The following is a 25,722-nucleotide window of genomic DNA, read 5'->3' as shown; positions in this document are numbered from 1 at the left end:
GCACCGAACCCAGGCATCCTGGTTGGGTTCTGAGCAGCTCTTCACCTCAGGGGGCATGAGGGCGAGGGTGCAGGGACCTGTGCCCCACCTGGGAAGAGTGGGGCAGCTGAGAACCCCTCCCTCCCTCCCTGGCTAGCATCCCTCATCCCCTCCTCCTGCCTTGGTGCAGGGCCAGGCCCAGCTCTGTTTGAAAGCCGTGACTCATCCCTGCCCCAGCCCAGAGCTGGTGGGTTCCCCCCTCCCTTCCAGATTGTTCTGCTCCAGCATGCTGGGCCAGCCCCCTCCCTCCCTCCCTCCCTCCCTCCATGTGGCCCTGCTGTTCTCTTCAGTGGGGCGGCCCTTGGTGCTGGAAATATTTGCACACCAGCGTGTGTTCCAAAGGCCTCACCCTCCTCCAGCCACCCCTGCAGAGCTCAGCCAGGGCTGCCTGCTCTGTCCATCCAGAGGGACTGGTCCTGGAGTCGGTGGCACCCTCCCAGCAGCCTGGGGGTGCAGAGGTTGGCTGAAACGTGTCCCCCCCACTCAGGGAAGGTGCTGCTCAGCTCCTGGGCCCAGGGCTCCTGCCCCAGCTGGAACGGGAACAGTGAGCGCAGGCCCTCGGGATTTGTTTGAGTGCCCTGGAGAGTCCCGCTCCGTCCCACGCTTTGCCCAGGAGTTGCTGGCAACCTCAGCGGCTGTAGAACAGCTGATCGCCCTGTGGTCCAGTCCCTCCCCTCTGCCTTAGGAAGTGGCATGGGGGACCCCACGCCCCCAGGTCACCACAGGGAGGCAGGCAGCAGGGAACAGAGATGGGTTTGCATTAGCAGCCTGTCTGGGGTGAAGGCTTTTTGCTGAGACCATAATGCTGTTGGGGGAATCCCTCTTGGATGTAGGGTGAAAACCGCCACATGGGCCCTGGCAGTGCCACTGTCGGAAACATGCACAACTGTCCCCCAGCCCCATGCTGCTGGGGCGGGGAGGTAAGAGTCGGGGTGAGCATGTTTGTGTATAGCGACCAAAGGATGTAACCACAACTAGCGCAAGGGCTTGGGGGGTTGTCAGTTGTTCGGTTCTGTGCAGCGCTGTGCAGGCACGCGGGCGTGCCGTTGGAGAAGGTAGGGAACCCTTTGCACCCCCATAGAGCTGTTGGCTGGTTGAGCTAACCGCATGATGGGTAGCAGTAGGAGGCGCTCAGCCTGCAGGTGGAGCAGCAATCTGGGGTGCCGTCCCAGGCCCCAGAGGGGAGTGCCCTGCAGTGGGCACCCAGAATCTGCCCCTGCCCCTCTAACCTTTCACTGCTGATTCCTTGCCCCATTCCAGCCACCGACCCTGTCCCAGGCTCTGCGACTCTCGTCTCATGCTGGTTCTCCTTCCCCGGCCCCTCCCGAGTCACCTGTCCACCGGCGGCTCCTTGTTCCAAGTCCTCTTGCCCAGCCAGTGCTAGGGTTGAACCTCTCTTGGCCACCAATGGTGCAATCCAGCATGATTGTAGTTAGCCGGACAACCGCTTAGCATGGGTGCGGCCAAGTTTCCTGTGGTCCCATAAATTTTGTTCGCAGCCAGCAGGCCTGGCTCTTGGTGTTGGGTGCTGTTCCATTTGGGGTGAATTACAGCTCAGAGCCTGGTAAGCGGTGGGAGTGTTGGTATTGACCTCTTACCGTCCTGCAGATTCTCTGGTTCAGGGCTGGACTAGGGGTGAACCTGTAGTTGCCACCTCCTGGTTCCTCGTCTCTTCCCCCTCCATCCTCCACTCATTGCCCAAACCCCTGCTCCCCATTCCCACTGGCTCCCAGGTGCCTCATCTCTCCGCACACAACCTGCTTCCTCCTAGTTGTCCCTCTGGGCACAGTTCTTTTAATTCGGCAACTCCAGGGTTAATGAGTTAGCATGGCCCACGGGCTGGCTGGAGTCCCATGTGAGCGGCTGTGTTTCTGTTGGCTGGAGGAGCCTGGGAACTAGTCTCTTTCCCTTTGGGCTGCAGGCTTTGCAGGCCAGGGCCATGTCCCAAGTGTGCTCAGCGCCCTGCCGTGGATGCTGTGTAAATAACAGGGCTCGGTGGCATCTGGGGTTCTCACTGGCCCTGCGCTGAGCCCGGGCAGCTGGCTCCATGGCACGAGCTGTTTAGTGTGCCACCGGCCCTGGGCTCTGCAGCTCCGGGAACCTGGGACGGAGCAGTGCCTGCTGCGGAGCATCTGCCCGGGGAACTGGGGGCTCCTCAGGAGAGGCTGTGCTGCGAGCCTGCCATCCCCACAGCTGGCCCAGGGCAAGCACCAGCACAGGGCAGGGAGAGCTCTGCCTGCCTGCAGGGCCAAGGCCCTGTCTCCAGCCTAGCACCACCCTGGGGATCCCCATCAGGCAAGACAAAGTGGCCCCCAAATCCTCTGGCTGCTCCCTATCCCCGAAGCTCCTGCCTCCCCTCCCTCGGCCCAGAGGTGCGCCTGGGCAGCTGTGCCCTGCCTGGCAGGGAGCCTGGCAGCAGCTCAGCTCTCCCCTAGCTGTTCAGGCAGTGGCACAGGGACTGGCCAGGCACGGCACTCATGCTGGCAGGGAAAGGGAGGTGCTGGCCCTGCTGTGCAATGTGCAGTGCTGAGGGGCTGCCCCCAGCTGGGGACTGGGTCTCACATGCTCCCCCGCTGGCAGGGGAAGTTACAGCAGGGAAGGAAACAGACTGAATCCGTCCCTCATCCTGCTGTCCGCTAGCTTTGCGAGGCTCACCCGCCCTAAGAGGCCCCGTTGGCCTGAGCATGCAGGACTTGACAGGTGGCCAGGCCCCAATCCAGCCCTCGCTGGGCCTGCTGCTGCTGTCGTCTTGTGCTGCCCCAAAGCCCTGACCGGCTATTGGCTTGGTGCTGAGAGAGGGGTGAGGTTTCTGGGCGTGGTGCTGCAGCCATGTCTCTCTCCCTTTGTGTTGCAGAGCCCCGCAGGAGCCCCGCTGTGCGCCAGCCCAAGGCCGTGATCCCGGGCAGCTGAGCGGCATGAGGCAGCGATGGCGTCCCAGGCAGCCGGCGCTGGGACACGCCAGCCCTGCGGCGTAAGGCCGTGTTCCCACGCAGCTTGCGTTGTTGTTACCGTCGCTTGGGCTGTGTGTGAGCAACAGGAAACGTTCCCATGCAGCGAGCACCGGGCAATGGAACCAGCACCCCAGGGACCTTGGAGAACCCCTGTGCCGGAGCCCTTTGCTGGCCAGGGAGTGGGACAGCATCGGCCCTAGTGGAGCTTGGCTTGGGAGTCGGGACTCCTGGGTTCTAGTCCTGGTTCTGTCGCGGACTCCCTGCACAGCCGTGTACCTGCTCCTTCCAGCCACGTTGCACCTGCGTGGCGTGTCCCCTCCCCAGCTGCGCCGTCACCTGGTGCTCGGTGCTGGTGGCAGGGGCCGCTTGCCGGCGGGCAGGGGGTGCTGGCGAGAGGCCGGTTGCAAAGCAGTATGGTGCCAGAACACCTGCTCTGGCGTGGGAGCTCTGGGCCCTTTCCCCTCCCAGCAGGCGTGAGTTGGGGCGTCTCCTCTCTGTTCCCATTTCCGCACACAACAAACGCGCCCAGGGTCAGAAGGTGGGGTCCCAGCTCAGGAAAGGGAGGGAGGGATGGAAGGGCAGGACTGGGAGCCCTCAGCAGAGCTGCTTGCTGGTGGCAGCTCCAGGATGGGACATCCACGGCTCCGGAAGGGTCCAGAGCTCGAACGGGGGTGGGCAGCGCAGGACAGGACTGGCTGGGGGTGTCTGGGAGGGCTGGAATTGGCACCTGGTGGTAGAAAGGTCCAGCACCCAGCTCTGTTGGCCATCTCCTCTTATCTGCTCCTGCCCCTCTTGCATGCGCAACCCAGGGAGCCCCTTCTGCCCAGCCAGATGCAGGCCAGGAGCCAGCAGGGCAGATGGGTTTCTTCAGCAGCTTCTCTCTTCCCACCCTCCGCAGGGGCCATTCAGGGCAGTCGGGAATCCCCACCTGTGGGACAGACACGGCGCGCAGCCAGCAGGAGCAGGGGGCAGTGAAAGCTGCTTCCCTCATGGGGTCCCCTCTCCCCACCATGCCTGGGTGGGGGCCTGCCTGAACCCTGATGCGACTGGAGGCCTCAGCTCAGCAGACTTTGGCCCATCCCACCTCCAGAAGAGGGAGTTCCTTCCCGCTGCCAGGAGCCAGGCAGCCTCCCAGCCATCCCAGTGGGTCCAGCCACAGCACCGGCCACAGAAGGTGAGTGGCTGGAGTGAGGGCTGCTGGCCTGGAAGCTGGGGGTGCTGTTCCCCCAGCCTGGAGAGCAGTACCAGAGACAGAGCAGCCCCAGCTAGCAGCCCAGCAGGGTCTCTGACCCTAAGACAGGCCCTGGATAGCCCTGGAGACTGATCTCGCAGAGCAGGGACATCCCAGGCAGCACCAGCCTCCCCGCACTGCACTGCCCCATGTGTGCACCCCCTCAACCCCTGTGGCACTGGGACCTTCTGCTGGGGCTTCACAGGGGTGACCGGTGCCAAGGGGACAGTGACCTTTGTGTGGTAGGTGCTTTGCCTGCTGGAAACTACCCTGAGACCCACCCAACCCCAGGAGCCGTCACAGTGATGGACCTTGGCGCCAGCCTAGGCGAGAGTTGAATGGGTGATGGGGAGCGGGAACCTGTTGGGGGAGTCTCTGCTGTGCAGTGTTGGGGCCTGTGTCTGAGGAGGGGCGGGTGGGCAACACATCCAGACTCCTTCCCCACCTGTCGTGTGCTGCTGGTTCCCAAATCGCCCGGGAAACTGAGTCCTCAACCTCCTAGGTGCCTGCTGCCCCGATCGCCCTGGCACCCCGCGGGCTGCGACCTCGGTGCCCATGGGCCCTGCTGCACCCCGCGCAGCCGAATCACGCTGCATCTCTCCCCAGGTGCCCGTGATCCGGCACTGTGGCTCAAACACCCTGAACTTCGAGTTCTACGACGCCTCTCCCCGCACGGCAGGCGGTGGCGCTGCCGCTGTCGAGCCGAGGAGAGCAGCCCCCAGGAGCTCAGGTACCTCCCGCCAGAGACAGGACCCCGCAGGGCCGCGCTCAGACAGCAGGCACTGGGGTGAGACCCCTCGGGCTCAAAAGCCCTTTCAGCTGGCACTGTCTGTGGGGACCCGGCTGGGGGGTGAGCTGAGGTGCAGCCGCTCCTGCGGTCGAGCCAGAGGTTCCCAGAAAGGGCGGTGGAGGGACGGGCTGGCAGCTCACTGGCAAGCAGGAGACTCTCAGGTAACCCAAGGCTCCGAGACCACTGACAGGCGAGGGAAGCTCTGCCCTATGGCCCTGGCTGAGGGCCAGCTGGCTTTTAACTCCTGCGGTAGAGCACAGGACTTTAGCCTCTGCAGTTGCAGGTTCCGTCCTTCCTGCCGATGACCTGGGTCCATCATCCTTATGCTCAGATCCAGGCTGCTCCCTGCGCCATGCTGAGACCCAGCTCCTCTCCCAGGCCAGCCCTGTAAGGAAGCTGGGAGCAGCCTGGACAGCACCTCTGGCAGTGGATGGCGGCAGGAGGCAAGGTGTGGCCCCTGGGTGGTAACGGGCAGGCGGGAGCAGGGCAGAGCCCTGCTGGTGGGTCCCAGTGCAGGGAGCCCAGAGCTCATGCAGCAGGGACTGAAAGCAGCCTGGGACCCTTCAGAGCTGGCAGGTGGGGCCGCCCACTGAGGATACTACGGCTGCACAGGGCTACCTGGGGCTGGCAGTTGGCCCAGCACCCAGGCACCTGTCCAGGGGACATATGGGCCTAGCTGTTGTGCTCACTGCTCCGGCCCTCTGGCATAGCAGGACCCCAGAGCCTTTGACTGGTGCTAGCCCTACCCTGCTCTCCATCTCTCTCCCGCTTGGCTGCAGTGAGCGACTGGTACCAGACCTGGCCTGCCAAGGAAACAAGGGTGCCAAGCTCCCAGGCTGGCTCAGCAATGAGCCCCCTGCCAAACAGCCCCCCACCTGCACCCCGCACAGCCCCCTGGTCTGCCACCTGGACCAAGGACAGCAAGCGGAAGGACAAGCGGTGGGTGAAGTACGACGGCATCGGCCCCGTGGATGAGACGGGGATGCCTATTGCCTCGCGCTCTGTGAGTAGAACCGGGAGCGGGGTGTGGAAACCCACTGGGCTTCTGGGGACGGGAGTGTGCAGAGACACTCTCCCCTGGCAGTGCGGTCCAGTCTGGTCCTGTTCCAGTGCCCTGGTGCAGTGCAATGGGCACAGAGCTGAAGGGTCGGGGGTTCAGCAGGAGGCGCTCTCCCCTTGCAGCTCATGCTGCCCCAGGCCTCAGTGGGGCACAACCAGGTGCTGTGCTGCAGGGTGGGAGGAGCAGTAGGGGGCGCTCTCCCCGTGGTGTCGGCACCCACCCCGTGCAGTGCTAGGGGCGCTGTGCTGCAGGGTGGGCGGAGCAGTAGGGGGTGCTGTCCCCATGGTGTCGGCACCCACCCCGTGTCCCTGTGCAGTGCTAGGGGCGCTGTGCTGCAGGGTGGGCGGAGCAGTAGGGGGTGCTGTCCCCATGGTGTCGGCACCCACCCCGTGTCCCCGTGCAGTGCTAGGGGCGCTGTGCTGCACGGAGCAGTAGGGGGCGCTCTCCCCATGGTGTCGGCACCCACCCCGTGTCCCTGTGCAGTGCTAGGGGTGCTGTGCTGCACGGAGCAGTAGGGGGTGCTCTCCCCGTGGTGTCGGCACCCACCCCATGTCCCTGTGCAGTGCTCAGGGTGCTGTGCTGCAGGGTGGGCGGAGCAGTAGGGGGTGCTCTCGCCGTGGTGTCGGCACCCACCCCGTGTCCCTGTGCAGTGCTAGGGGTGCTGTGCTGCACAGAGCAGTAGGGGGTGCTCTCCTCTTGGTGTCGGCACCCACCCCGTGTCCCTGTGCAGTGCTAGGGGCGCTGTGCTGCAGGGTGGGCGGAGCAGTAGGGGGCGCTCTCGCCGTGGTGTCGGCACCCACCCCGTGTCCCTGTGCAGTGCTAGGGGTGCTGTGCTGCAGGGTGGGCGGAGCAGTAGGGGGCGCTCTCCCTGTGGTGTCGGCACCCACCCCGTGTCCCTGTGCAGTGCTCGGGGTGCTGTGCTGCACGGAGCAGTAGGGGGTGCTCTCCCCTTGGTGTCGGCACCCACCCCGTGTCCCTGTGCAGTGCTAGGGGTGCTGTGCTGCAGGGTGGGCAGAGCAGTAGGGGGTGCTCTCCCCTTGGTGTCAGCGCTGACTGCGTGTAGCGTTCGGGACATATGGACCCCGCTGCAGCCTTTCTGCTCCCCCTACTCTCTGTGCTGGGGTCTGATGCCTTGTGTGTTTGCTCCCAACGGCAGAGCGTGGACAGGCCCCGGGACTGGTACCGGAGCATGTTCCAGCAGATCCACCGCAAGCTCCCAGGTAAGGGCATGCTGCACGCCGCGCCCCCCCTCCCCCACTGCCTTGATGCTGCATGCTTGCAGCAGGGGCCGACCTGTGCCACCCCAGTGCGCTCTGCTCAGCTCAGCCCCAGTGATGCCGCCTTCCCTTCCCTGTGCTGTGTACCGGTGTCATTCTGCCAGCTCCCCTGCCATGTGTCTGTCCTTGCACCCACCAATCCCCACCCCTGACCCCCCTTTGTGCCTGGCCCTGGCCACATCCCTGCTGCTCCCAGATTTTCCCTGGGCTAGGCCAGGCATTTTCTGCTCAGGCCTGTCCCCTGCCCTGCTTGTTGGGCTGGGCTGGGCTAGCGAGAGAGCCCGCATCCCAGCAGACAGGGGAGGGACGGTCATGCTGGGGGCTGATTTCTGCCCCCCAGCGTGTGCCGCACTGGGCATTGCTCCACCAGGGAATCAGCTCACACCACTCTCCCTTCTCCTCCAGAACTGCCACTGGACTGGGATTTCCACCGCCCCGCAGGTAAGCAGGGTGGCATGCTCGATAGGGGCAGGTGGTGTCACTCCTTGAACATCAGCACAGAGAGCAGGGCCTGGGGTCCCCCCGCCACTCTCTGGGAACCAGGGCCTTCATAGATCAGGGCTTGGGATCTTAGGGACCAGAGCTTCTGTCTCCAGCCCCTGCTCCTCTATTTGTAGGGAGCAGGGCTTGGAGTCTCCCTCGGGACCACGAGTTCCCCTGCTCACAGAGAGCAGGACTTGTGTCTCCACAGAGACCATGACTCCCACCACTAGCTCCTGGCCCGTATTGATAGGGAGCTAGGCTTGGGCAGCCCCTGGACAAGCACTGAGTCTCTACACCACTGTTCCCTGTAGCTGGGTGCTTGGGAGGCCACTCAGCTGATGAGCAGAGCGCCCACGGCCAGGCGCCCATCTGCACAGCACTTACTCTGTGTGCAGGGATGGCAAAGCTTAGAGGGAACATTGCTGACATCCCCGGGGTAGGGCAGGGCATGCTGGGCTCTGGGGTGGTGCCCTGTGGGAGCGCACAATCCCTTGCCTGCTCCTCTGGGAGTCTGCGCCACTCCCCTTCCCCTACTTGTCTCCTCCAGAGCCACATCCTCCAGCGCTTGCACAGAGTGGCCCCACGCCCAGCAGCTCTTCTTGCCTGCAGAACGGCCTGGACTGGTGAGTGCAGACGCGGGCTGGGGGGTGGGAGCACACGCCCCCCTCTCCTGCCGAGAGGGAACAAGCTTTGGGGGAAAGGCCCAGCGAAGGCATCGTAGCTGCAGAATGGGTGTGCAGTGCCTTGGACGGGAACCTGTACTGCACCTCGGTGGGCTAGCCCGTCCAACCTCCCTGCCTGCACCAGAGCCACCTCTCTCAGTATCCCCCACTGGAGTGGACCGGTGGCCTGTCTGGCCCTGGAACTCCTGCTCAGATGCAGTGGGTCAGACCACTCTGCCTCTAGGCTAGTAGACCTGCTCCGGAACAGACCATGGGCCCATCTAGTCCTGGCCACGCCAGATCGAACAACTGGTCCAGGGGGCTGCAGTCTAACCTTGTGCCAGGCTAGAAGAGACCATTGGCTGATCTAGCCAGAGATCCTGCCGCTGACAGTGGCCAGCACACAAGGGTTTAGAGATGGTACCAAAGCCCTTGCCAGGCTACCCCATGTGCACTATCACCCCGAGGAGCTGCCTTTCTGGGTCCACGTCTCGCTCTGCCCTGCCCGATCTGACTGGCTAGGAGCGCAGGTGCTGATGTAAAGGGACCCATCCAAATTTCAAACCAGTGGCCTTCATCGGCAATGTCCTGCTGCAGCGAGTTCCGCAGTGTAACTGCTCTGTGTGGTAGGAAATACCACCTCAGCTACGCTGGCTTTTCTCATGCTCTGTGCCCAGTGCCCGAGTGGGTGTGGCCCTGCTGCTCAGGCCGGAGGCCTCTCCCTATCCATAGAACCCTTCCATCAGTTGGAGCCTTTTCCCTCGACTGCTGCAGACTGCAACCGCACTGGTCTGTCTGGGACCCTGTTGGCAGCAGGCGCCAGCTGCTGTTGAACAGCAGCCGGGGAAGGTGCTTCTGCTACCAGGAAACCTGTGTGTCGAAGGTTTGAAAGCAGTGCTTAGGTTCAGTGACTGGCTGCCCATCTGGGTCTCTGGCCTGCCCAGCTCCACCCCGCACAGTGCATGGCGAGCCCATGGCTGTCCCCTCCCACTCACATGATGCTGTGCATCTGGCACCCAGCTTAGCCACCAGGAGGCGAAGCCGCCTGCCTCGCAAGGACTGAGTGGGAGGGCTGCAGTGAGGGCACTTGAGTGCCTCTTACTGTGCCTGGGCCTGAGGCCAGGGGTAGGGTCACTTGAGTGCAGGGGGCCAGATGCAAGGAGTGGGTGCCAAGCCCAATGCCCCAGCTTGGCTCTAGGGTGCTGTGCTGTAGGGTAGGTGGCCCAGGAGCAGGTGCTCTCCTCTCCCTATCAGCGCTGGCCCAGGGCAGCACTAGGGGCCGTGCTGTCAGGAGTGGGGTGGGTGGCCCAGCACGGGGCGCTCCCCTTCGCTGTCGGCGCTGATGGCAATGCCCCAGCGCAGCCGGAGGGGAGCGCGTGCTGTGGGGAGTCAGGAGCGTGACCGTGGGCTCCAGGCTGTGGGCATGCAGACCTGCTGCGAGGGGGCGAAGGGAGCAGCAGTGCCGGGGACAGCCTGGCCCTTGGCAAGCATGGTGCGATGCCCTTGGGAGCGGGCAGCCAGGCAGCACAGTGCTCACCCACTGCCCTTCCTGGCAGGAGGGGTCAGGAGGCAGATGTCGCCACGGAGCCCCGGAGCATTTTTGACTACGAACCAGGGAAATCGTCCGTCCTCGACCATCCCAGCCTGGTAGGGAGCCTGCCCTGCCCAGGCACCGCCCCAGCCCTGCTCTGGCGAGGGGCCCTGGCGTTTCCTGTGGCACCCATAGCTTGGTGCAGTTGGCTGGCTCCTGCAGGGCAGGGGGTGTCTGTGTTATGTGGGACAGCCTGAGCCACGCGTGGGTGCAGAAAGCAGTGTTCAGGCTGCTCTGACACGAGTGGAGTCTCCTGGCTGGCGAAAGCCTGTTTACTTCTCCGGCTCGGTGCTGGGACAGCCCCTTCTGCCAGCGCAGCCCAGGGTCGGCCCCTGCGTTCACCCCCACGGCGGCAGCTGCCGTTTGTTTGCTGGACTGTGTGCTGCTCCCGCCTGGCTCTGGGTCCAGGCTGGGCTCCGTGATGCTCGGAGGGCAGGTGGGAGGCAGAGCCCGATGCGTCAGCGTGCAGGCGGGTGAGCGTGCGGCACATCGTGGCGTGTAGGTGTGCATGTCGGTGTGAGGCTGCCGGGGGCTATGCTGTTGGACAGCAGGCTGCAGGAGACCCTGCCAAGTGCCTGACTCCTGTGCAGGGCGCGGCTGGGTCCATCTGGCGGTCAGAGCCCCGGGCTGCGGCTCCAGGAGGGCTGGCAGGGGCCGGACCTAGGAATGTGCTAGTGCTGCTCTCTCTGTCCTGACTGCAGGCTGCAGAGCCCTGCTCGGGCGCTGCCGAGAGCTGGTACCAATTTCTGACGGAGCTGGAGACGAGGAGCCTGGTAAGAGCCTCCCAGGCTCCTCCTGCCCCAAGCTGCTGTGGGACTGGGAGGAGGGCTAGCTGCTATCTCGGGTCCCCACTGTCCCTCTCGCCCCACTGCAGGCCCATCTCCCACCTCTCAGCTGGTTCCATGGGACTCGTGGGTCCCAGCCCCCGTGACACCCTGCTAGCCTCACTCTGGGTGCAGGGGACCCCCACACCAGCCCTGCCTGCAGGGGGGCTGATGGCTCCCTGCCCCGCACCCAGGGTGGGCTTGCCACCGCTGTTCCTCGCAAGCGGACTGTTTGGGTGGCAGCTTAGGAGCGATTCAGATGCTGTCCAGCTGAGGAGCAGAGCGCCCATGGCCAGCAGCCTGTTTCCACGGGTGGTGCACATCTGCACATGCTTCAGTGCACAGAACAAAATTTATTCTGCCCATGGATGGAAAAAGGGAACGCGGCTCACCGCCCTCCTTGCGGTGCTGGAACTCTGCAGCTGAGCCGCAGAACAGTCAGCAGCGGCAGGAAGGCCCCTCTTGGGAGCATTTGACTCCAGGGAGCAGGCAGGGGATGATCCTGCGTGGAGTGGATCTGGCTGCTCCCAGTCCCTGCTGGGGGCGGGAGCTTTGCTGACTCCTGCCCCTGTTGACTTTTGCAGCCCAGGAAGCCCCTGGCAGCATTCTCCACGGAGCCCCTCCCGCCGTCCCAGCCCATCGAGGTAGGTGCTGTGCAGCTGTGACCGCTGGGTCACATGCCAGGCATGCGCTCGCAAAGCCGAGGACGGCTGCCCTCTGCCCTGGGATGCAGCTTGATTCTGGGGCAGAACCATGCCTGATACGGACCTTCCCCTGCAGTGTGCGCTCCCAGCCCACCCGCTGGGCCACCCTGCAGCTGTGTTTACTGGCTTCCACACTGTTTTTCCTTTCCCTGCCCTCTGCATCATGGGAGGTCAGCCCTCCTGTGGGGGCCGGCTGGAGCAGGGTGGGGTTTAAATTGGTCAGCGAAGGATTCTGTGCTGAAAGGGGAAAAGCCACGTGAGCACGTACTCGCCCCGTGGCACCTCCGGGGGGACAGTGCCGTGGCAACGCTACACCCTAGTACCCAGGCACCTTTGCGATGTCCTGGCCCTGGGGCACCATGCGGATGTGTCCCCCTGGCACTGCTCAGCAGGGTCGCTCACTGGCGTCGGCCCCACCCTGCCCCCTCCGTGACTGACCTTGCTGTGCGTGCTGGGCCTGAGGTGCGCTGTCTCCATCTTGCCCCAACCAGGAGTTACTGGAGAGAGAGCTGAAGCAGCTGAGCGAGGAGTTAGACAAGGACATGAAAGCCCTGGAGACACCTCTGCACCCTTATGAGGTACCCCCCAACCTCTGCTTACCCCGGGCACTTGGGCCAGGATGCTCACACACCTGTCCCTGCGCGTGCCCCCAGGAGCCACCCCTGGGCCCCGCTGACAGCTGCAGGAATTCGGAGGCAGGCAGGTGTGTGTGAAGGGAGGGTGGGTTCTCCTCTGGGTTTCCTGTCTTGTGGTTGGTTCCATGTGTAACTGGCATCCACCAAGCTGAGGGCCCGACAGAGAGCTGTCCATTCCTCACCTCCTGCCAGCAGAGCTCTGGCAGGAGCCCGGAGCCTTGAGCCACGCTCTCCGAAGGTACGGTGCGTACGCAGTCCTAGCCCATGGTGTAGCATCAGGCCATATGCTTCCTGGCAGACTGCGACTTGGGACTCCATGTGATGTTCTTCGGTGAGCAGCAACGGCCAGAACAGAGTCATATCTTCGAAAAGTCGTGGAGATCGGGAGAGATCCTGGATGATTGGAAAAAGGCAAATGTGGTGCCCATCTTTAAAAAAGGGAAGAAGGATGATCCAGGGAACTATAGGCCGGTCAGTCTTACATCAGTTCCTGGAAAAATCACGGAGGGGCTCCTCAAGGAAGTCATTTTGAGGCACTTGGAGGAGGGAAAGTGATCAGGAATAGTCAGCATAGATTCATGAAGGGCAAGTCATGCCTGACCAATCTGATTAGCTTCTATGATGAGATAACTGGCTGTGTGGATAGGGGAAAATCAATGGATGTGATTTATCTTGACTTTACCAAAGCTTTTGATACAGTCTCCCACAATTTTCTTGTCAGCAAGTTAAAGGAATGTGGATTGGATAAATGGACGGTAAAATGGGTAGAGAAAGCTGGCTAGAAGGTCGGGCCCAGCGGGTTGTAATCAAGGGCTTGATGTCAGGATGGCGGTCAGTTTCTAGTGGAGTGCCCCAAGGTTCAGTTCTGGGTCCTGTTCTGTTCAACATCTATCAGTGACCTGGATGAGGGGTTGGATTGCACCCTCAGCAAGTTTGAGAATGACACTAAGTTAGGGGGAGAGGTAGATATGCTGGAGGGTAGGGATAGGATCCAAAGTGACTTAAACAAATTGGAAGACTGGGCCGCAAGAAATCTAATGAGGTTCAATAAGGACAAATGCAAAGTCCTGCACTTGGGCTGGAAGAATCCCAAACATTGTTACAGGCTGGGGTCTGACTGGCTCGGTAGTAGTTCTGAAGAAAAGGACCTGGGAGTTGTAGTGGGCGAGAAGCTGGACATGAGTCAACAGTGTGCCATTGTAGCCAAGAAGGCTAATGGCATATTAGGTTGCATCAAGAGGAGCATTGCCAGCAGATCCAGAGAAGTGATTATTCCTCTTTGTTCAGCTTTGGTGAGGCCGCATCAAGAGTACTGTGTCCAGTTCTGGGCCCCCAATTACAGGAAGAATGTGGACACATTGGAGAGGGTCCAGCGGAGGGTGATCAAAATAATTAGGGAGCTGGAGCATATGACCTATGAAGGAAGGTTGAGGGAATTGGGACTGTTTAGTCTGCAGAAGAGAAGACTGAGGGGGGACTTGATAACAGCCTTCAACTTACTGAAGGGAGGTTGCAAAGAGGCTGGAGAGAGGCTGTTCACAGTGATCACAGATGGCAGAACATGGAACAATGGTCTCAAGTTGCAGTCGGGAAGGTCCAGGTTGAACATTAGGAAAATCATCTTCACTAGGAGGGTGGTGAAGCATTGGAATGGTCTCCCCAGGGAAGTAGTGGAGTCTCCATCCCTGGAGGTGTTTAAGTCTCGCCTCGACAAAGCCCTGGCTGGGCTGATCTGAGGGGTTTGGCCCTGCCTAGGGCAGGGGGCTGGACTCGATGGCTTTTTTAGGTCTCTTCCAGCTCTATCGTTCTATGATTCTATGATACCTCTCTGGGTCCCCATGACAACTGGTCCTAAGAGCTTCTTGGGTTGCAGGGACACAGGGCCTCTCTCCACAGTGGGGGCACCAGGTCTAATCATAGAAGCATTGAATCATAGAATCCTAGGGCTGGAAGGGACCTCAGAAGGTCATCGAGTCCAGCACCCTGCCTAGAGCAGGATCAACCCCAACTAAATCATCCCAGCCAGGACTATGTCAAGCTGGGACTTAAAAACCTCTAGGGATGGAGTTTCCACCACCTCTCTAGGCAACATGTTCCAATGCTTCATCCCCCGCCTGGTGAAGTACTTTTTCCTAATATCCAACCTACAGCTCTCCCTCTGTAACTTCACACCATTGCTGCTTGTTCTGCCATCCATCACCACTGAGAACAGCCTCTCTCCATCCTCTTTAGAGCCCCCTTCAGGAAGTTGAAGGCTGCTACCAAATCACCTCTTGGTCGTTGTCTTCTGCAAACTAAACAAGCCCAAATCCCTCAGCCTCTCCTCACAGGTCATGTGCTCCAGCCCCCTAATCATGGTTCAGCGGAGGGCAACAAACCTCTCGAATGCATCCGCATCCTTTCTATACTGGGGGGCCCAGAACTGGATACAATACCCTGGATGTGGCCTCACCAGTGCCAAGTAGAGGGGAATAGTAACTTCTCTACATCTGCTGGAAATGCTTCTCCTAGTGCACCCCATATGCTGTTAGCCATCTTGCCTACAAGGGCACACTGTTAACCTATATCCAGCTTCTCACTCAGTGTAATCCCCAGGTCCTGTTCTGCTGCATTGGCTGGGGGACTGGCTGGCTCAAGGGTCCACATGCTCTCAGTAGGAATCAGTAGCTTGGCATTTACCCTGTGCTGTTCCAGCTGTCTGGGGCAGGCTGGTGCCAGGGCAGCCCAGCACCTGGGCTTAAGGGAAGCACTTCCAGACCCCCTCCATCACAGGGTGCAGTTGCACAGGCCTGAACCCCCAGCAAGGGTCCCCACCCCAGCACTCTGTGGACTTCAAAGCCTTGTCTGGGCAGGTGCTGCCCATGGCAGAATGGCCGGTAGCCCTGTCCACCAATTGCCACGCTGGGTACTGGGCTCTGCCCCTCTCTCCTCCATCTAATCCAGCCTATCACCCATTCCCTGAGAGAGGTTTTCTCTTTGTTGTAGTTCTTACCCTACCCAGCCCACTGGAGTGTCTAGGCACTGCCTGTCCATCTGTCTGGCAACCTTGCTCCCTGCCCCCTGATGAAAAGAACCAGTCCCAAATCCCCTGTGTGCCCTGACAAGCCCTGCAGCCTCAGGGCCTGGGTGGCAGCTTGGGAGAGTCCAGGACGTGCCTTGTCATTAACACCCGCTGCCTCCCCTCGGCCCTGGCTCCTCCTGTGTCCATGGCACTGAGCCTCAGCCCTCCGACTGCCCGCGTGCCTTGCAGCGGTCATCACCCTTGCAGTGCAGGGCCCATGGCACCCAGAGCCCCCCGCCTCCTCCCCACAGATACGTTGGGCTCTAGGACCCTGCTCTGGCCCCACTGGCTCCTCTCTCTGTCTGCCGGATGAGCCAGCTCTCCCTGCTGGCTGCCTTGTTACTGGCTCCTCTGCCAGGAGCCAGACTCCCACTTCCTACACAAGCCTCGGCCTCCTGAATGATTAATTCTCTCTTCTCTTTCTCCCTGCAGACTTCCTCGGCTGCTCCCTGCGCCCGCTCCCCTTGCCCGGCCTCCACTGCCCGGTGAGTACAACCAGGTGACGCAGCCTCACCCAGCCGCCTGGGGGTGGGGAGCTCAGAGCAGCCTGGGAGAGGTGCAGAAAAGGGGGAAAGGAGGCAGCATTCCCTGTGAGCCATGTGTTTGGGTGGCTGCTCAAGGGGACGCTAATGCTGCCCCGCTGATTAGCACAATGCCCACAGCGAGGCTTGTGCTTCTCCTGGCGGTGCATGTTCTCGCCTCGGTGCACTAAAAAATTATTCTGCACATGGAGGGAAAAGACCTGCAGCAACCCTGGCAGGCAGGGCAGGTGAGGTAGGGAGTGAGAGAAAGGAAGGGCCGGCCCGAGGAAGGAAAGATGAGCCTCCTTGCTAATAGGGAAAGCATCAAGGATTTGGGCTCCTCCGGGCAGGGCTGGGAGCTGACGGGATGGGATGGGATGGGAGGATCAGATGTGGGCAGTGACTCCCAGCCGGCCCCAGGGAAGGCGGCATGAGGTGCTGAGCTGCTCCTACATGGGCCAGGTGGGGGCCGTTGGCACTGGGGCTCTGACTGGCACAGGGAAGAGGGGAGGTTCCGTTCGGCCCTTCAGCGGGATGGTTCTACTTTGTCCCTGGGGTCAGCCTCAGTGCCAAAGGGGACAGAACGATGTATCCCGGGGGGGCCCGCATCAGGATGTGCCCTGTCTCTGACATCCCACCCCTGCCCTGGGCCCCTTGCTGCTCCCTGGGCTGCAGCCCCAGCCAGGTGTCATCCCCGGGTGCCATACCCCTTCCAGGGCTTCCCAGCCTGACCCACGTGCGGCTCTGCTGGTCCCACCCTGGAGCCGGGCGCGGCCTGAGCTGCTTTTCCCACCCACTTTCATTCTGCATCAGCCTGGAGAGAAGCCGGGCGGCTCCCCTCTCGCTCACCATCCGGCCAAGGGCCGCGCCTCTGTACAGGCAGCCGAGCGGCATTCCCAGCAGAGCTTCCCCCGCCGCCTCACGTTCGGGCCTTGCAGCCCCAGGCAGCCAAACAAAGGCCATTTCTTGTAGGTCCTACTGTAAACAATAGGTGGGCAGGCCGCGCCAAAAGCCAGGCCTTTGCGGTCCCGCCTCTGGCTGAGGGTGGAGGGAAGAAAGCCCGCGCCCCGCAGCCTCTGGACAAGGGGGTCAGCGCAGGGCAGGGAGCCCGCACCCGCGGGGGGTTCCCCCGGCTTCCCCTGCCTCAGTCAGTGCCTGGGAATGCGGCGCTGCCCCTTTAAGACTCCAAGTTAAACTTTAGCCGAGCGGCCGCCGCCGGCCAGCTCCGCGCTTCCTGCCGGGCGGGGAGGGGAAGGGGCCGGGGCCGCCGCTGCTGCCCGCCCAGGGCGCACACGCGGGTACCCGCCGTCGCGGGCCGGGGCGCGCCGGGAGCTGGCGAGGGACGGGCCTGCGCGGGTAAGGAGAGCGGCGGGGGCCGCTGCCAGGCGCGGCACAGACTCCTCTTCCCTCCCTCCCCCCGCTGCAGCGAGAACCCAGGAGTCCTGCCCGCCCCGCCCCGCCCCGCCCTCCGCTCCCGGCTCCCCCCAGCGCCCCCCTCCCCGAGCTTCCAAGAGAACCCAGGAGTCCTGCCCGCCCCGCCCTCTCCCCCTCCGCTCCCGGCTCCCCCCAGCGCCCCCCTCCCCGAGCTTCCAAGAGAACCCAGGAGTCCTGCCCGCCCCGCCCTCTCCCCCTCCGCTCCCGGCTTCCCCCAGCGCCCCCCTCCCCGAGCTTCCAAGAGAACCCAGGAGTCCTGCCCGCCCCGCCCTCCCCCCCGCTCCCGGCTCTCCCCAGCGCTCCCCTCCCCGAGCTTCCAAGAGAACCCAGGAGTCCTGGCCCCAGCCCCGCTCCCGGCTCCCCCCAGCGCGTCTCTCCCGGAGCTTCCAAGAGAACCCAGGAGTCCTGGCCCCAGCCCCGCCCCCCGCTCCCGGCTCCTCCCAGCGCGTCTCTCCCGGAGCTTCCAAGAGAACCCAGGTGTCCTGGCTTCCAGCTGCCCCCCCACCCCTCCTGCAGGAGCTTGGAAGAGAACCCAGGTGTCCTGGCCTCCAGCCTTCTACTGCTTTGGCTGTGGGCGGGCTGGGGGGCTTGGCAGTGCGTGCGGGCGCAGGGCTCGGACTGTGTTTGGAGCCCTGGGGCGGGACGCAGGGAGGCGGGCTGAGAGCTGGGGCTGTGTCCCAGGTTGCCTGGCAGCCGGGGCGGCTCTGGCGTCCAGGCTGGTTTGTTTTCCATGGTGGGTGGAGGTGGGACCCAGCAGGGACACACCCCGTGTCAGCTGCTCCGGACCGCAGCTCTGCCCTGCAGAAGTAGTGCTGCGGTTGGAGGCTGGGGCGAACTGTGCAGCTGCTCCAGTGGGGCAAGGCTGTCCCTGGGCCCCCTCCCTTCCCAGCCATGCCCAGTGTGCCCTGGGGAGCCCTAGCCAACCCTTCTGGGGGCGCACCGTGCCGTCAGCACCCTCCCGGCACCCCGCAGCCAACCACCAGCAGGTCCTTGGAGCACGGGCACCAGGGGCTGTTGGGGGTGCAGGCCTGCAGGGCCTGTGTCGCTGCACACGTGGGACTGCCTGCAGCCATGACCTGGTCCCCCGGTTTCCTCTTAGGCAGGTGAGGGCTCCCTGAGGTTCCAGGTCTGGTTACCTCTCAGGCCCATAGCCCCTCCAACTGACTCTCTGCTCCTGCTCCAGCAGCCCACTCCCACTGGCCTTGGGGCAGAGCCCCCCTGCTGCTCGACACCGCCCACCCGCTAGCCCTAGCATGGAGAGAGGGGGCCTCGGCCTGGCCACGAGCGACTGGAGCAGGTCTCCCCCCCGGAAAGGTGAGGGCCCTAGCACACCTGTTCTGCCTCCTCCCAAAGCCTTGCTGCTGAGTTTTCCTCCACTCCCGCTCTCTCCAGTCCCCCTCCTTCGCTTGTGCTGTCCTGTCTGCTGGGGATCCCCCCCAACACATGGAGCTGTCTCCAGCACTATATCTACCTTTCCCACCCCCTGGGAAAGGACTCCTCGCTGCCTGGCTTCCCTCTGGTCAGACCACAAACGAGATACCCGTGCGCTGGTCTGGTACACTCCTCTGCACCCCAGAGGCCTGGCTTCACAGCTGCCTGTGCACACAACCCAGCCAGCTCAGTGCGCCTCTCTTTCTCTTAGGTTTTTGGGTCGCAGTCAAATGGGGGTGAGTGGGGAGCTCTAACTTTCCAAGTGCCACCCAACAAATGATCTCTGCCCGTTGCAGCAATGACCTAGTGCACTCTGCTGATGCTTAAATATCACCGATGGCATCTGAGCTCATCTGCGCTGAGAGGAAGTTCACCCCCTGTTGGAGCGATTGTTTCAGGCTCCCTGCAGACTCAGGCAGACGTTCTACATATTTTAAGGATTTCTTCCCAGCTGCAACGAGATCACTTTCATATATTTAAAAAAAAAAAAAAAAAGTGGAATTCCGGAGAAGGCAGATGTGGGAGGCACTGGCTCAGAGCACAGCTGTCTGCTGGCCCAACCCAAACTCTGGCTCTGAGCCTATTGGGCTGCTCCACGTGACTGGCCTACAAGGCGATGGTGCCACAGGCAGAGGGACAGTAGTTGGAGCGCTGTCTGATGCTGGTATACCCCAGGAGCAGAGCTCTGGTCATGTTCCCTGTGGAGCAGCTGGGTTGGCAGAAACATGCTTAATCAAGTCTATTTCAGTAGCTGCAAAGATGTTTGTGTGGCGGAGTGGTCAGGAGAATGCGAATAGGCAGCAGGGTACCAAACAGGCTCAGGCAGACTGTGCTCAGCCTGCCCTTCGTTTTGGAGTAAGTCCCATTGAACTCTCTGGCATGTCCGGCTGTTGAGAAAACAGTTATTGAATGGGGTTCCCTGAGAAACACTGCATGAGGCTGAAGTAAAAGAGGGACTAGACTTATAGCATCACCATTCTGGTCTGGCCTGGCCAGTCTGTTCCAAAAGAGGGGGCATGGATTTGGTCATAAGTAAACGCCATTTAGTGGTAACTAGTAACTCTGGATTGCTCTTACTTTGGCTTTCTGTGCTGTGCACTTGAGTGGCAGATTTGAAACCCTGTTGAGTAATTGCTAATCCTCATGGCTTGTTTAAAGCTAAACTTTTTCTCCTAGCAACATCCAACCCAGCCAACTGCTTGGGAACTGACTGGTGAAATCAAACTTACACTAAAAGGCACAGAGAGAGCCTTGAAGAATGGTGCATTGTTCTTCAGCCATCTCCACATCTTTATCCGCGTGATTTTCTCCCAATGAGCGGTTTTCTTTCCGATGTTTCATTCTGGCATCTAGGCCCTGCATGTCTCTCTCTGGCGCTGCATACACATGACAAGTTTTCCTTTTTTACCTCTTCACAATATTCCCAGCTGGTAGGGGGGCTGGGGAGGCGGTTGTCTCTTACACCCAGGAGCCAGGACAGTTTTTTTTCTGTGGCAAAAGTGTGGGGGAATATAGAAAGCTGTGTGTGCACTGAATAATGCCTTCCCTTTCTCTTTCTAGTTCATGCCACTGTTCCTTTCTATGCTGCCTCCGTCCTTTCCTATATATCATCTTTCTGCCGTAAGACAATGCTTTAACTAACTCCTCTGCTGCACTTGGCCCAGCTCCACCATCACGTAAGCACACAACAAAGTCAATCCTATCCAGCCTGTGTCTGCCTTTGCACGTGTTACTTTTTAGTCTGCTGAGAAACAGAAATCAAAACCCCAGAACTTTGAAGAAGCAAGAGCTAGTAGTTAGGCTGGACAGACTAGGGCCTTTCATTTTTGAGACTGTGAGGCCTTGTCTACACTAGCTCCCTACTTCGAAGGGAGGATGGTAAGTAAGATGTCGGGAGGTGATTAATGAAGTGCCGTGCTGCATATGCAGCACTTCGTTAAGCTAATTGTCCCCCATGGCAACTCCGAAGTGTTAAACTTCGAAGTGCTGGCTCGCATGTAGTCGCAGCTCACCCGCTGGTACTTGGAAGTGCCTGGGCGCTATTTTGAGGAGTGAAGGGACTTCATAGTTGCCTGGGCACTTTGAAGTACCGGTGGGTGAGCTGCGGCTACACATGAGGCGGCCCTTCGAAGTTGCCATGGGGGAGAATTCGTTTAATGAAGTGTTGCATATGCAGCGCAGCACTTCACTAATCATCTCCTGACACCCGACTTACCATGCTCTTTTTGGAGTAGGGAGCTAATGTAGACAAGCCCCGAGAGGATGTTCAGCATGTTTGTGAGCAGATTTAAGTGTGACTAATTTCTAAATGGAATTTTATTGAGGATTTTAAAAAATCAAAAATATCGTATTTAAATAAAAATCCAGTTTTTATTTTATTTTATTTAAACAATCATTTATTTCTATCCACCCTGATAGGCAGTGTCACCTAGTGGACAGAGACCTGAACTGGGGCTCAGAAAACCTGAGTTCAGTCCCTGGCTCTGCCACTGGTCTCTTGGGTGACTTCAGGCAAGCTGCTGCCTGGGCTGTGCCTCAGTTTCCCCAGCCATCACCTGGGGTTAATGATGCACCTCCTGTTGAAAGTGCTGTGAGATCCAAGAAGAGAGATGTGCCATTAATGCCTTGAGATAGTGAGTGCATGGGTCGGAGCGGAGGGGTTAAGAATGGTGGTCCCCAGGCTGCAGGGAAAGGAGTGGCTCATCCCAGCGAGTGGAGCTGAGACTAGAATCGGGTCCCCTGCCTCCCAGCTGCCGGACGACACTGCCTCACCACTCTTCTGCTCCTGTCTTGGACAGGTGCAGGCACTCGGAGCCCAGGGATCTTGGTCCTTCCAGCCCAGCCCTGCAGTGTGTGAAGCCTCCCCCATGCCACTGGTTGGATGTATGGATGGGAGATGCCTCTCCACTGGTGCTGCATCTCTGCAGATTCAGAGCAACCCCCAGTACTGGAGCGGTGACTCTCCTCAGCCAGGGGGGCTGTGCCGAGAGCTGCGAGTGTCCCATCCTCTCCCTATTCATGGTTCTCTGCAGATTTCCTGGGCCACCCTGGGAAAAGCCCTGGGGCTGATGGGACAGAGTCCATGGAGCCGGTGAATGGACGGGTGAAGAGAGAGGAAAAGGTGAGGAATTGTTTTTCGTTGAACATCTCCCCTTGGAGCGGATAGAGTGGGACACTGGGCTGCAGAGATGTGGGAGAGAGCTTGCAGGAGTGTCTACATGTGGTGGAGCAGCCAGGGTCACCTTCCAGCCAGCTAGCACGGGTCTAGCTCCAGTCGCTGAGGCTGGGGAATGCCGTGATGCTCAGGAGCAACCCCTGCACCCAAGACAAGGGAGGCTGCCTCTGGTCTCTGGATCGGTAGAACAAGCCAGTGCCCGGGGCTTGCATATCACCAGGAGCACTGGGAGAAGGGACCCAGCCGTGGGTGGGTTCGGGAACCGGACACTGCAGGGAAGCTCTCGGCCTCGCCTGGATTGCAAGAACCAGACTTGGGGGGGGGACTGGGACCAGGAGGTTGGCTGGGATCTGGTGTGGTGTCACCCTCTTTTACCTTTTCTTTCCCCCACCCCAGATGAAAGCTGCTCGTGTCAAGTTTGACTTCCAGGCCGAGTCCCCAAAGTAAGTGGCACCGTGTGGCTCGCACTCTCTCTGGACCGGAGGTAACTTGAGGGGTCTGTTCCTGTGGGAGTAGCCACCCCCCAGCTGAGGTGGACCCAACCACCATGCCAGCGGTGGAATCGGCTTGTGTTCTCTCCCTCTCCTGGCAGGGTTTATTTGTTCAGTCTGACTCCATAGAGGGTGGTCTCTGGTGGGGTGTGGTGCTCAGACGCCAGGTGTACATGGTGGAGCTGAGCCCTCTGGCTGCTCCAGCAGGGAGAGAGGAGCAGCTGGACCAACACCCTCACGCGCACACACCCTGAAGCAGATTGCATGGCAGTGAAGTCTTCCCAGGGGTGCAGTTACAGGCCAGAGCAAGGCTGGCCTGCCTTGAAGGGGGAAACTTGCTGCCTGGCTCAGCCGGAGACGTGGGAGGTGGGCATCCAATGGGACCGGGTCAGCGGGAATGTCCCTACAGCCAGGGCTGGGAGCAGGGCAGGTGCCTGCCTGTGGGCAGTGATGCTGGGCCTTGACCTTTCAGGGAGCTGACGCTGCAGAAGGGGGACATTGTCTATATCCACAAGGAGGTGGACAGGAACTGGCTGGAAGGAGAGCACCATGGCAGGGTGGGCATCTTCCCCTCCAACTACGTGGAGGTAAGGACGCGTGCGGTTGCAAGGCTGCGTGGGTCCAGAAGGCTCAAGGAGGGGGCCAGACATTCCCAGCTCGCCCGCCCGCTCGCTCCCTCCATGGCCGGCACGCTCGGGGGCGCTGGTGTGTGGAGTAACAGAGACATGCCCTCTAGTGGCCAACCTGCTTCTGAACACTGGCAGCCAGCCACCCCCTCAGCCAAGCCCTCCTGCAGCTCAAGGGCAGCCCAGACACCAGGAGCAGAGGCCTCCAGTGGGGACCAAGCACTCCCAGGCCCTGCAGATCCCTCCTCCTCGACCGCAGCCCAGCCGCCTCTGCTGCCCACCAGACGGGCTGCACTGAGCCCGGCCAGGCATTTCCTCCTGTGGCAGGCTGAGAGCAGGGAGAGGAGCACTGACCCCCACTGCCCGACATCGGGGGGGCCTCTGAAATGAAACATGCCCCACCCCAGAAGGAGGGGGTGTACTGGGCAGACACCTTCCCGCCAGCCGTGGCAGTGTCCACTGGCAACGTTCTATCCGCGTGCAGCCCGGTTCAGCTGTGTGCACCGAGGCACGTGCAGGAGTCCACCAGGAGCACACGCTGCCAGCTGGGGGGCTGCACTCATCAGCTGGGCAGCATTTGAATCTCTCCTGGGGGGCTGCCCCAGCACTCGGCTTACGGGGAACACTGGCCACTTCCTCTGCTGCCTCTCTCCCACACAGATCCTGCCTCCCACGGAAGTCCCCAAGCCTATCAAACCGCCCACCATCCAGGTGCTGGAGTATGGAGAGGCGGTCGCCCAGTACAGCTTCAAAGGGGAGCTGGCAGTGGAGCTGTCCTTCCGCAAGGTGCAGGGCTGGCCTGGGAAGGGGTTCTGGGCATGGGCCACACAGCCCCAAAATGCCGAAGCTGCAGCGGGGGAGCTGGCGGCTTCAGGTCACAGTTCAGTGCCAGCCCAAGCTGGTGGTGACCCCAAGGCCTTCCCATCAGATAGCTGTCCAGTGGCCTCTGTGAACTGAGCTTGCTGGGTCTCAGACCAGCGCCTGGCCCTGTAGCTGGTGGCCTCAGGATTATCCCTGGTCAGGTGTCCTGGAGAGGGATCTGGTCGTCTGTGAGATGCAGGCTGACCCCCCACCCTGCCATCCTCCACCTGCTCTTGCAGAGTTGTTCTCTGCCCTGGTCCAAGGATGGAGCTGGGGGTGTGGGGTGGTGGCACGTCAGGTGAGATTGGCCTGACTCTGCTCTGGGGCTGCTAAGAGTGTCGGTCTTCGGGGCTGCCCTTCCCCAGTGCCAAATCGCTTACAACAAGCCACATGGCAGGGAGGCCGGCTGGGCTAGAAACTGGCATAACCCTTGGCTGTGCTGGAGGTGGCATGACTGGGCCCAGGACTAGCATAACCCTTGGCTGTGCTGGTGCTGGCGTGACTGGGCCCAGGAGCTTGTGGCAAACCCATGTCCCTGCCCCAGGGGCTCCTAACTTGGCCTATCTCCCCATCCACAGGGTGAGCGCATCTGCCTGGTCCGCAGGGTGGACGAGAACTGGTATGAGGGCCGGATCTCTGGCACCAGCCGCCAGGGCATCTTCCCGGCCAACTACGTGCAGGTGGTGAAGGAGCCGCGGGTGAAGGCCTCGGAGGAGTTCCCCTCCCTCCCGTCCTCCCCAAACTGGGCTGTTGCTGCTCCTGCCTCCCCACGCCTGCTAGCCCCGGCGGGCTCACCGCTGCGCTTACCTGGTAGCCAGCGTTCGGATCACACCCCTACCCTCCTGGCAGGCTCTCCCCCTGCCCAGCACCACGGCGCCGAGCGGGGAGCCCTGCACTTGGGCTTCACCTTCCCTGCCTCCCCTAAGCTGCAGCATGCCAGCATCTCGTCCAGCCTCCCACAGCCAGCGCCCAGCACCGCCTCATTCCCTGCCCAGAGTCTGAGCCTGAGGCCTCCAGCCTCCTCCTGGCCACAGGAGACTCTGCCTGCTGCAGCACCCTCCTCGCTCCCTGGGCAGGTGAGCCAGTCCTCCTTCGCTGGCATGGCGTGGCATGGCCTGCCCCTGGCCCCGGCACCGCTCACTCTTGTCACGATCCACTCTCCTTGCAGAGCTCCACCCTGGAGGCGCCGCTCACTGCAGGCTGTCCCCCGGGCGTTGCTGGGCACCTGCCCAAGGCCGCCTCGTCTGACAATGGCTCCAGCACGCAGTGGACCCCGTGAGTGCAGCTGTTTCCAGCTTCCCATTTCAGCAGGACTCCCAAGTCAGCCCAGGGGAGTGGCCTGTGCCCAGGGCCAGTTGCTGGCAGCCCACTAAGGTGCTGGGCCAGCACCTGAATTGTGGCCCTGAACAAGGGCCTTTTCAGAGGGGCTTGGTCAGTGAGCAAGGAATGGGTGCAGCTGGCAGCCGTACCTGGGCCTGCCCCATGCTGCAGACCCCCCAGCTGGCTGAGCGCCCCAGCGTGCCCCATGTGGTGCTGCAGTGAGGGAGGGGGCCTGCTGACTCAGTGGGCTGGGCTTGGTCCCTAGCACTGGCAGGGCCAGGGGCTGGGAGCAGGTTTCACAGGGCGGTGGTGCCTTGCAGGTACCGGGCCCTTTATCAGTACAGGCCCCAAAATGAGGACGAGCTGGAGCTGCAGGAAGGGGACCGGGTGGACGTGATGCAGCAGTGTGACGACGGCTGGTTTGTTGGTACGGCGGCCGGGCAGGAGCCGAAGAAATGGGCCGGGGGTGTGGGGGAGTCTGCTCTTAGAGGTGCTGGGGGAGCAGGACATGAGGCCCAGCCTCTGCCGGGGGCGGGGGACATGGTGCAGGAGCCC

At 61.5% G+C, this 25,722-nt stretch overlaps 1 protein-coding gene across 7 annotated transcripts in view; it reads left to right on the top strand.

Annotated features, from left to right (window-relative positions):
• SORBS3 (sorbin and SH3 domain containing 3) overlaps nucleotides 1–25,722 on the top strand; it is a 42,661-nt gene that overhangs the window by 15,844 nt on the left and 1,095 nt on the right. For 4 of the 7 annotated variants that reach the window (XM_074981585.1, XM_074981583.1, XM_074981584.1 and 1 more), the window contains exons 2-21: nucleotides 2,894–3,010; nucleotides 3,889–4,164; nucleotides 4,828–5,008; nucleotides 5,791–6,014; nucleotides 7,228–7,291; nucleotides 7,754–7,789; nucleotides 8,379–8,454; nucleotides 10,050–10,140; nucleotides 10,786–10,857; nucleotides 11,493–11,552; nucleotides 12,104–12,190; nucleotides 15,741–15,793; nucleotides 18,447–18,577; nucleotides 21,727–21,815; nucleotides 22,266–22,312; nucleotides 22,833–22,947; nucleotides 23,647–23,772; nucleotides 24,426–24,923; nucleotides 25,016–25,122; nucleotides 25,488–25,594. In XM_074981585.1, coding sequence (XP_074837686.1) covers nucleotides 2,966–3,010; nucleotides 3,889–4,164; nucleotides 4,828–5,008; nucleotides 5,791–6,014; nucleotides 7,228–7,291; nucleotides 7,754–7,789; nucleotides 8,379–8,454; nucleotides 10,050–10,140; nucleotides 10,786–10,857; nucleotides 11,493–11,552; nucleotides 12,104–12,190; nucleotides 15,741–15,793; nucleotides 18,447–18,577; nucleotides 21,727–21,815; nucleotides 22,266–22,312; nucleotides 22,833–22,947; nucleotides 23,647–23,772; nucleotides 24,426–24,923; nucleotides 25,016–25,122; nucleotides 25,488–25,594 — 2,485 coding nt within the window. In that variant the 5' untranslated portion in view covers nucleotides 2,894–2,965. Of the gene's footprint in view, nucleotides 1–2,893; nucleotides 3,011–3,033; nucleotides 3,464–3,888; nucleotides 4,165–4,827; nucleotides 5,009–5,790; nucleotides 6,015–7,227; nucleotides 7,292–7,753; nucleotides 7,790–8,378; nucleotides 8,455–10,049; nucleotides 10,141–10,785; nucleotides 10,858–11,492; nucleotides 11,553–12,103; nucleotides 12,191–15,740; nucleotides 15,794–18,446; nucleotides 18,578–21,726; nucleotides 21,816–22,265; nucleotides 22,313–22,832; nucleotides 22,948–23,646; nucleotides 23,773–24,425; nucleotides 24,924–25,015; nucleotides 25,123–25,487; nucleotides 25,595–25,722 lie in introns of those variants that run through there. The other 3 variants (XM_074981581.1, XM_074981580.1, XM_074981586.1) reach the window with 3 other exon arrangements.

This window comes from Carettochelys insculpta, chromosome 31, assembly GCF_033958435.1.
Source record: "Carettochelys insculpta isolate YL-2023 chromosome 31, ASM3395843v1, whole genome shotgun sequence".
In the NCBI taxonomy this organism is placed as follows: Eukaryota; Metazoa; Chordata; order Testudines; family Carettochelyidae; genus Carettochelys; species Carettochelys insculpta.
Note: the sequence above shows the minus strand (reverse complement) of the source record. Positions and strands in the feature narration are given on the sequence as shown.